Consider the following 11,245-nt stretch of genomic DNA (forward strand, 5'->3'; position numbering starts at 1 on the left):
ACAGGTGCCCAAAATAACCAGACAGATACGCATACAAAAAATGCATGTACAATACACTCATACAACATATGCGCATATTGTAAAAATTTTAAAGCTATGCGATGCAAGCTATACGCAAACGGAATATGCGTATGCTCTTTGTACCAGGTCAGCTCAGAGAAAAATTTTGAAACTATGCGCATTTGATGTATGCGTGTAAGACACACGCATATGCTGTATGCGTGTTCAAATGGTTATTTTGGGCACATGTTTTGAGCGTAGGTATTTTAGGCAGACACCTCTGGATTTTGGTTATTTTGGGCATTTTCTCGAGAGAATTTGCATTATGTTTTCATAGTAACTCAAAAATATGTGTAGCTTAAGGGTTACAACATCAACTTTCTAATAAGTTATCGTGAATTTGAACCGTAGCTCTAATAAATATTAACTTATTTTAGCACAAGTTATATATGACTGGTATTTTTGTAATTTTTTAATATATAAGAGCAAAATTGTAATTATTTATTTTATTGACTTATTTTGCCGTTGGTACTCGTTTAATATATAGGAGACAGTAAGAGAAGATTTGAGTTTCTGAATTTCATTATTCCGGCAACTTTTGAAATTTATTATAATTAAATTCTAACGTAATTGATTTTAGTACTTGGATACGTTCAAATAAATCTGTCCACGTCCAATTCTAGTAATTTCTCCCACACTTAATATAATATGTGTGTCATGGATATCAACTTTGTGAACTTGAGCTAAATATTATTCTAATAACGGCTGCTTTATTGGTAATTAAAATGAAAATCTAATAAGATGCGAGAATCAAACGTTACTTGTTAGGTGTAAATTAAAGTTATAACTAGTTGGTAAAATCGAAGAATCGTCGGCAAGTGAAAATATCAAGAAACAATGGGATATTGTCCATCATACATATACAAAAGGGTTGGTATTATAAATAGAGAGGATATTTATCAAGTTAATTGACCAAAGCTCAGATCAAGGAAAAGAAGTAGTGTTCTATCCAGTATTCTCTTAGCTTTGCAATCTTTATACATTGCTCGAAAAAATAGCAATATTAATGGCCAAGTCAAGGAACAACAGCAAGAGTGTGTTGTGCATTTTTATAATTTCAATTGCTGTCATCTTCACCATTGCTGAGAGCAGATCAATTCTCTCCAGTAAGTACTTCAATCAAAATATACTTTAGTTTTTTTTGCTATCTAGGCCGCTAGCTAGCAAAAACAAAATATCTAGATTATTAGAATACAGGTTATAAAAACAGTATAAATTTTACTTCTAACTCTAATTGTCTGCACTCATTAATTATCTATAATTTTAGAAAAGTTAATTGTAATATTTGTCAAATTATCAAAATTCACGTTTCACGATTGTTTTGATTTGAAATAGGGGTACATAACATTGTTTTTTTAAGGTCCAGAAATTATATCTTCATTTGATTTATAAAAGGTTAAATTATTATAATTTTGATTTACAATCAATAATTACTTGTTACTATTTTACACTTTTTTGCTAGGTATTAATAGTTTACTTAATTTGATTATAGAAACCTTATTATGATAAAAACCTTAATTTTATATACTTCATTTATGCATGACAGAATTTTTTTACCTTTATATTTAAAAAAAATAGATAGAATATAATGATAATTTAGAGGTGTTCTTGGAGTTTTACTTCTAATACTCAAACCGAAATTATACCAAATTATAAATATATTATGTTTATATCTAGTTTTTTACTAATATATATATAGGGAAATGATCAAATACAAACTAAAATTAAAATAGAAATTAGAAACTAATCTAAGTTATTAGATCAATCTAATCTAATGGTCTCCTTTAAATCACCCCACTCAACTACTCCTGCACCTCCCCACACCCAATTTCAGCTTTCCCTCAGTTTTTAATTTGATTTTTCCCGTCAAATCGTAAGTATTTTTTAAAATCCGATTTCACTGTATCTTTCTGACATCTCTCAGCAATCAATTTGCATACCATATGTGTTATATTTCGAAATAATTTTTTTAAAAAAAATATTTGGTTTCTAGTTTCAAATTTAAATTGATTTATATTAGAATATCCCCTTATATATATAATATTCAAAACTATAATTTTATCATATTAGACAAAATTTTAGTGTGAACATTTACTATAAAAACATGGCTTTTTTATCGACGGTCAAATCGGTCATTATAATGTCAAAATCGGTAATTTTTAAGAAATAGCGATTGTCTTAAGAACTGTTGGATTTTGGTAAATTTGATCGTTTTATTTAGTCGGAGTTAGATGAGACAAGTTCAACGGTCAATATTGACTTTGATGTTTACCGAACTGAATTGGACAACATATCAGCATAAAGTCAAACAATTTTGACTTTGGTCGGAATAATTGGTTAGTAAATAAATTATAATGATTCGTGTTTGTGATGCGGTTAGAATTAATATGCCTATTTTGATCGTTTTATCCGTTCTGTCATTTGTCAATTTTTTTGATCCGTCAAAATTGTGTGATCAAAAAAATCCTAAATCCTGTTTCTTGTAGTGATTAAAATTAGTCACTCCAGATCAAAATCGGAATCTTGGTCGAACTGGCTGAACTTGCTGAAGTATATTTCAATTTACACGCTTAACTTAAGGAAAAAAAAACACTACCAAGTAGTTATGTTTTATCGGGAAATCTCTTTTCTTCTTTACGAAACAGGGGGACTTGCAAGGGTAGACGCAACTCCAACTTGTGATGAAGTGTTTGGAACAAGAAGTGGAGACACATGCTTTAGTATTGCTCAAGGTTTTGGATTGACAACTGCTGAATTTGATTCCATAAACCCTAACCTCAACTGTGCTGCATTGTTTGTTGGTCAATGGCTCTGTGTTCAAGGAAGTACTTAAAATATAGGGATTTTCTATGGTGTGTCAAGGGCACACAAAAGTCACTAACTCTCATCTTCTTATTGGTGGTTGAATAATAAATGTTAATGGCCCCCTGCATTACGATAAAAATAAAAGAGTTGGACAGTTCTTTTTGTCCTAGCTTCATAGTTGGCATATACATGATCTGGCTATGTGCCCATAGTAATAAATAGCTCTGCTTGCTGAACTTTTACTCCCTGTTAATAAATACATAGTGGCCGGTGCACTTTACTCAAAACAAAGGATGCATTTGTTGCTACGAACGTTCACCATTTAATTGTATTTTGAGTTTCTGAAACGTGCCAACTTGATCTTTCTCTCTCTGTCTCTTTAACTTAATCTCCTCATTTACAAGGCATATCTAATTTTTGTTTTAGTTATGGTTAGGGGCTAAAGTTCTTTACTCTAATCCTGAATTCGAGATCATCTGAACAAATCACGAGAGACTTCTGTACGTAGTGTGTGTTTGTGGATTATATATTGGAAGAAAGAGTTGTAAAATATGGAACAACTGCTTTTCAAATATGTTGCACAATAACGGAATGTGAAGGGGTGCAAGATGTTAACACGGGAGAGTAAACCAAACATATAGAAATGTTAGCCTAAAACTATTAAGAAATGTGTGTTTAAACAATATGTTGGCATTGAATTAAATTAAAGGATTTATTTTTTACCGGAATACAGGGTTTGATGTATGAGTCCGAGTATGAAAATAAACAAGAGCTGAAGTTTGAATGGTCATACCATTTTTTGAAAGAAAACGGAAAGAGTATGAGCGGTACCTGATATAATTAAAAGAATTAGGGAAATTATGACGATTTGTCTTGTTTAAATGAGAAAGGATCGGAGATGACACGCGTGAAGACATTAGAGAGTGCATCAGTTGCAAGTACTGCATGGAAGAGATTCAGAACAAAAACACAAGACAAGAGTGACGAATAATTGAAACTATGCATGCATGCCAATTTCAACATTTACACTGAAACGAACAATCTGAGAGAGATGTTCCGAAGAACATCCAAAAAAATAGCATTATTTACAATTGAAATCCGAACAGAAAATATGAATTCCCTTTTTCCGCCAAATAATATATTCTTTGGATATAAGGAATTATGGATTTCAATAAACAAGGTTGAAATTGTTAACTGCAGGCTAACCATTTTCTCAACATAAGTTATGACTCTTAGTCATATGGCTCCGCACATGCGTATTTACATACATGATTATTTCGAATTATTAGTCTTTATTATATATATCCCTCATAAATTTGTACTACATCCCACTTAATTTTTTACATTATTTTTCACATATTTGACATGCATTTTAAGACAATTATGAAGTATAATTCCGTAATTCATTTTTAAAATTTTCTTTTTTTGTATAAAAGTTTGAACATTATATTTTTTTTAGAAGAAAAAAAAATTTAAACAAAATTATACAACTATATTTAATATGAACATTAAAATATGTGTCGAGTCTCCGTCCTCCAAAATAAAAAATTGAGGGGAACGGAGAGAGTATATTCTAAAAAATTTCGGATTGGAAACAAACAAAAATTGAATCTACAATAAGAAGGTAATTCATTGGATATTACTTAAACTATCTCATCACACTTTGTATATATATATATATGAATGATTTGACTTAAAAAAACATGTATGAATGATTTCTCTCATTATGCTCTATATTTATATTTAATAATGCAAACTCTAATATTATGAATAGTTTGTTAACATTACTCAAATTTTTAATTTGCATAAAATAATTAATATTGATATACAGTAATACTAATATAAGATAATATCAAGTACCTTTTTTTAAAATATTAAAATTTTAGACCGATTAATATTTTAACATGAAACATTAGAACTATGACAAAGTAATTACTTTTTCCCATTTACTCCTATTTATCTTAATAATGGTCGTGTTCTCTACTTAGCTACATAGGCAACTTACTCGATGCTTAACGGTTAACACTAACAAGATATGCCCATAAAAAATTATAACCTGTGCGCACGCGTATATTGTGTGCATGGTAATATATAAGAACACCTATTAATTAATTGTTTAGGTTCCCGGCCTTCCCCGATTTCATTGTTTTGGTCGCAGAAAATTAAGATTTGCATTTGCTTTGTTCTCCTTGGGCGGAAAGGAACGGCCAATCAAATCTCAGGTAACAATGTAATTTCTTTGCCGCAATTGATGATTGTCTTATATTGTTAAAACTTTAGTATAAAAAGCAAGCTCTAGCAAAACCATAATATATCAAATCAGAAAAATCAGAAAAAATTAATAATCAAGAGAGCTGCGAATATAATTCTGTGATTAATATGGCCAAGCTAAACAACACCGGAATTACCTTGTTGGTTCTCGCACTCTCTCTGTATCTCATCATCACAATTGCTGAAAGCAGAGCCATTTTCCCTGCAGGTAATTAATCAAGTAGTCTTACTGTAAATGTTCTCGATTAATTGTCTCATGCTTATAGACTCTTTCTTAATTCATGTGTTTTAATTAATGAACAGTTGCTGTAAAAGCCAAAGCAGCTCCAGCATGTGATACAGTTTTTGGAGTGAGAAAGGGAGACACTTGCTTTGAAATCGCTCAGAATTTTAAACTCACAACTGCACAATTTGATTCCATCAATCCCAATCTCAACTGCGCTGCAATCTTTGTGGGTCAATGGGTTTGCATTGATGGAACCGCTTAAGATACTTCGCCTATATCTAGTATATAAAACCAAAATGGTCTTATATACTAAACCTAATTTGCAAACTGCATTTTGTCATTTTATCTTCTTGTTGTTGCTACTCAAATAAGTGGAAAGTTTTCTTTTCAAGGAACTAAAGATGCACGATTGAATCCATAACTTTTGTTTTCTATTTTGGTGCAGTACTTTTTTTGGTATTTCATATATATCTATCTACATGAATACATCGTCTGACATCTCCTCTCCCCCCCCCCCTCCCCCTTCCTCGGTTTGTTTACGTGTGATTGTAACTTCATTATGTTCGCAAGTACTGCAAGTGTGACTGTAACTTCGTTATTTCCTCCAGTGCACGACTCTTCAATCTCACTAAGTGCTTTAACAAAAAGATTGATAATTTGAAAATCTAAGTAGCACTTCAAACTGCTTGTAATTGTTCATTATGAGTCTTCATTATTAACTTTGAAAGAACAGGAAGCACATCATTCTACCTAGGATTATTTTAATTTGCTTAATGATAACAAGCATTTCAGCAAAGAAATAGAGCGCAGGAAACTATGAAGATATTAAAGAAACACATTTCACTGACAAATGTGGGAGAAGGAAGCATATATTGTTAATCTTGAACAAGATTGATGATCAAAGAATTCCTAATGATAAACATTTGTATATGAAAAACTGCATAGTTAAATCATGAAAATTTGGCGCCACAACTATAACTTGAAAACAGTGAACTGTACTTTACTAAGGAAAAATTAGAGTAAAAAGCAGATTGTGTACCTAGAATTTAGGAAAAATGCACTTTGTATACCCAAAATTCAATATCTAGCAAAATGCATGCTGGAGTTTTGAAAATCATGCAAAATGTGTACTTCCGTTAAATGGGAGTTAACTTCGTTAATGTGCTCTAAAAAATGAAGAAAGAAGTGGGGCAAACAAGTCATCTCACCCCTGTCCCATGTCCGTGTATGTATTTGGCAGCCTAAGACGAATACATAAGTATAGACCTTTAAATTTGAACTTTAAATATGATTTCAATATTATAAAAATATATTTGGACATAAAGAAAACTGTTTTAAATCTTAAATTCATTAAATGAAACTCACTGTAGGTGTGTGTATATATATGTATAGTTTGAGCAATTAATATAATTATTTTATCAATATAATAATAATAAGAATGGTTTTTTTTTAAAATACTCAAGTCTAATTTTTTTTGCAAAAAAATTGTCATTTTCCAAAAAAAAATGCAAAAATACTTTTTTATTTGCAAACATACTATTTTCTAATTTTTTTAGCAAAAATATAATTTTTTGTAACTGGAATCCACTGAATGCAAATTTCGACGAGTTTCTGCAATTACATGCAATAAAAAAATTGATTTAACTAGTTGCATATCAGCTTGATTTTGGTTGATTCCGTATTTTTACAAAAAAAATTAGAAGATGGTAAGTCGCAAAAAAAACTTAAAAAAATTAGTATTTTTGATAATTTCTCTAATAATAAAGATATTCAATATTTTTATTATATACTTTTATATATTCATTATGTAAAAGCAAATACATATATATGCCTTCTTTTATTTTCAACACTATTTTTGTAATTGATTATGTTGTTTATTTCGTAATTGTTCTTCTCATTGTTTACTTTGGTTAGAGCTGATAATTCATTCATTTCGTGTATTTTTTTGGAGTATAATTTTGTATTTCGTGTTACGAATATCTATTCCAAACCCGACCTGTTAAGTATTCGTTTCGTATTCATGTTTATTTATTTTGTGTCCTTTTTTATATAGTTTTAATTTTAAATAGAAATAAAAAATAAAAAATATATTTAAATATTAAATTTTTAGTAGTCGAGTTTCAATCAATAAGTAATTAAAAATCAAGTGCGGTTAAGTCTTTTGAAATTTAAATTTGGATATATTTTATATAATAATATATGTAAAATATTATTTGAAGATATATGTTCATATAATTTAATAATTTATTTAAATTTCATTTATTTCGTGTATTTTAATTTTGTGTATTGTGTACCTAATAATAAAACCAAAACTAGCACTAAACTCCCATGAAACTAATTTTTCGTGTCTACTTTCGGGGAACTGATGAGTAGGCCATGATTTATTGTTGTAATCTTCGTACTCCGTGAAATTAATAAGTATGTTTGTTGTTGGTGCCATTTTTTTTATCATGTGTATGATATAATTCATTTTGTTCTTGTTCAATTTATGTTTGAAAGAGTGATATTAGAAAATTTGAGCATGGCAAATCATTCATTTATTGAATATCAAGACAAGATACAAAGACAGATAAATCAGCATGATTAAAAGAGAGACGGATAAAAAAAATATCTAATACACCCTCTTCTCTTTTTCATTCTTAATATTTTCTACTCTCCCAACATTTTAACATTTTTTAAAAAAAATTCAAAATAATAGAATTCTAATGATTAAAAAAAGAGATTATAAAAAAAACAATTTTATTTTATTTTTAATTTTTATTATATTCTGATTTGCAAAAATTCGGTTGCAACAAATAAGAGATGCAACTTTTTTTTACTTTTTATGAAACTTAATTAAAATTGTATTTGGTTGTATTCGAGATTTCATTTGATTACCGTTGAGGTTGGTTGTATCGAGGTAATTATTTTTTTTCAAAAATCGTATCGCTAACCAATAAAAAATTAGAAAAAAAAATTATTTTTGCAAAAAAATTAACAAAATCATATTCTATAAAAACTTGTAAAATTAAGCCCCAAAATAATTTAAAAAAACATTGATGAAAGAACTGTTAAATATTAAATTATTGGATCTTAAAATTGTCGTAAGTGAATGTCTTTGAATTTTATTTTAAATAAATTAATTTTCACCATTATCATTCGCCGAAAAAAATAAATTAATGTTTTTATGTTTTTTTGCTGTCATTCGTACATATACACTGTACTTCCTTAGGAAATGACTGGATTGCCCTCCTATTTAATACATTTTTATTGCTCATAGACGGCATTAACACAAAGTTCACGGATGTATGCTAATTGCAGCATTTTGGCAACTTTGGCCTGCTTTTTGCTAGATTTAAAAATACAGGTACATAAGTGCATATTCAGCAAACTTCAGGTACACAGATTGCAATTTACTCGAAAAAATTACAAGCAATTGAACTCGAGACTAAGACAATTTATATAAAGCACTATAATATAGCTGCAACTTCTTAATCCCATTATTTGAGCCACTGAGTTTGCTTGTGCTACAATCAACTATTTGTACAAAATGTTCTTTAGTTGAACTAAACAATAAGTTGAATTAAGTAAAACAATGAGCGGCGATTTTAAACAATTTATGGAAAGTAAATAATTACAGAAAGTAAACAATTAAACAATCAGTTTATAATGCTCTTGCAAAGTGTGCATATGTAGAACAAGTTAGATTAATCATTTCAGATTTTTGTGAATTAGATTCCTGCCAAGTTTTTAAAACTTAAATCAGGGTTTTAAAGTGGTTCAAGTTCATGACGATATCTCCAATATCCTTCAAGTACGCTGAATTCATAACTTGGCCAAAAAATATTCAATTATAGAGAATTTAGCACGAAAGTAGCCCTCATAATATTGTGCAACAAACAAATTGACCAATGTCCAAACATATGCATATAGTTATGCACGCTCTTTAACAATATCTTCAACAAGTTTCCCTAGAGAAGCATAAGATGACCCATTTTCCGCCATAGCCACCCTACTCAATTCCTTCATCTTGTTAACTTTTCTTCTAATTTGACTCGCATTTTCATCCAACATCAGCTTCCTTATCACCATCTCAAGTTCTTTGGCCTTAACAATTCCATTATTCACCATGCTAAATTCATTCGAGTACTCCATTTCGACTTCTACTGCGAGTCCCAGCTCATGTACCAGCTCGAAAGCATTTAGCTGTTGCTCGGCATAGATTGGCCATGTGGCAATAGGCACCCCATGCCATATACTCTCCATTGTCGAGTTCCAACCGCAATGAGACACAAATCCTCCAACAGCATTGTGCGATAACACTGTCACCTGTGGCGCCCATCCGATTACTTTTCCTGTCGAGTCTGTTCTTTCTAGAAATCCGGGGGGAAGAATCTCGTCCAAGTTTGTGTAATGTGTCTTGGGTTGTGCCAAAGGAGAACGTATGGACCATAGAAAACGGTGTCCACTGCTCTCAAGTGCCAATGCTGTCTCCTTCAGCTGTTTCATATATTAAATTAAATACTCATAATAATTCATCTTCTTTACTTATTCGTTTTAATTATAGTTCATAAACTACACTAATTCATACAAGCAAAAAAACAAACGTCAAAAAATAAATTTTTAGAAAACTTTTACAGAAATAACAAATTTATAATTGATTGACAATTATACGCAATGTTAATATGTAAATTAAAGAAAGCGCCTTTCAAAAACTGACCTGATTGTCATGAAATCCACCAAAACTGCCAAAGCACAAAAAAACAACAGAAGATGGCGGTTGACAATCCAGCCAGCCAAGGATGTCCTTTACCTCATCGGCATCATGTCCTTGGCCGGCAACATTTAATATGGGTCCCACAGAGTATACTTCTGGAACCTTAGGATCAGCTACAAGAGAATGAAGTGCCAAAGATTCCAATTCAACAAATGAATTGACAATTATGCCCTTCGCATCTCTGGACCTTTTAAAAATTCCCAACATCAAGTCCGATCCACCTTCTTTATCCAGTAACATGCATGGCAACACCTTAGCAGGTACCGGTTTACTAAAACCTGGAAAGTGTAAAAACTTGTCTGAATTATTGAACTCAGTCAAGTCTTTATCGCAATCATCTTGCAGGCTTTGCACATGAAACCCTGTGCTTAAAAAACTGGCTCCAGCAGGACAGTAAACGTAGGTCGGTACACTTAACTCATTTCCTATATCCATGATAGGAATGGACAATATATCGACAACAAATGCAGCAACCCCAGTTGTTCGAGTTAAGTCCTGCAGGATGTTTCTGATGTTAGGCTTCTGACTGTCGATGAGCGCAGTGAGGATGTAATGGCGTGGGTTGGACATGTATGTGGTAGGATCAGTGTCCGGAAGTTGAATTATTTTGAAACGAGAAGGATTTTTAGGGAGTGATTCGACATAACTACCTACGCCTGTGTTGTAGGCAAAGTTAGCCACTAAGATGGTTGCAGAGAGATGTTGATATCTAGTGATGAGCAGCTTGGCCATCTCAACCATGGACACTAGATGTCCGATTGCCGGTGCTGGAACAAATATAACTTGTGTTGTTTTCATTATATATTCTAGCAAATTTTCGCAGCATAGAGGTTATAAAAGAACGGCGGAGATAATTGATTTGTGGTATACAGATAGAGGAAAGAATGGAGAACGAGTCCTATGTTCGCCTCTCAACATAAATTAGTCTGTGTATAGGTAACTTATGATCTACCAGTTAAATTATGATCCGAGAATAACTTGATTTTCTTTTCCGCATCTTTCTCTTTTGTCTCGTATACATATATGATATATGTTTCTTTTCGTCATATTCAATTTTATTATTTCTGCATAAACGAAACAGATTTATGCAATATGCGAATCACGTTCGATAAGAATTGAACCTGCTC

The 11,245-nt window shown here is 31.1% G+C and overlaps 1 protein-coding gene across 1 annotated transcript; it reads right to left on the reverse strand.

The window, feature by feature from the left end:
- Positions 1–9,234: 9,234 nt before the first annotated feature.
- On the reverse strand, positions 9,235–11,043 carry LOC141668140 (UDP-glycosyltransferase 101-like). Its single transcript, XM_074474842.1, has 2 exons — positions 10,062–11,043; positions 9,235–9,841 (listed from the first exon to the last, which is right to left on the reverse strand). The coding sequence occupies exons 1-2, from the start codon at positions 10,914–10,916 to the stop codon at positions 9,275–9,277; spliced, it is 1,422 nt and encodes a 473-aa protein (XP_074330943.1). The 5' UTR covers positions 10,917–11,043; the 3' UTR covers positions 9,235–9,274.
- Positions 11,044–11,245: the final 202 nt, after the last annotated feature.

The sequence above is a fragment of the Apium graveolens genome, chromosome 6, assembly GCF_009905375.1.
Source record: "Apium graveolens cultivar Ventura chromosome 6, ASM990537v1, whole genome shotgun sequence".
In the NCBI taxonomy this organism is placed as follows: Eukaryota; Viridiplantae; Streptophyta; class Magnoliopsida; order Apiales; family Apiaceae; genus Apium; species Apium graveolens.

Bases quoted from the DNA above. Each gene is read 5' to 3' on its own strand.
- LOC141668140 (XM_074474842.1), bottom strand. From the start codon at position 10,916: ATGAAAACAACACAAGTTATATTTGTTCCAGCACCGGCAATCGGACAT. The intron at 9,842-10,061 runs GTCAGTTTTTGA...TATATGAAACAG, and splicing joins GTGGATTTCATGACAATCAG to CTGAAGGAGACAGCATTGGC.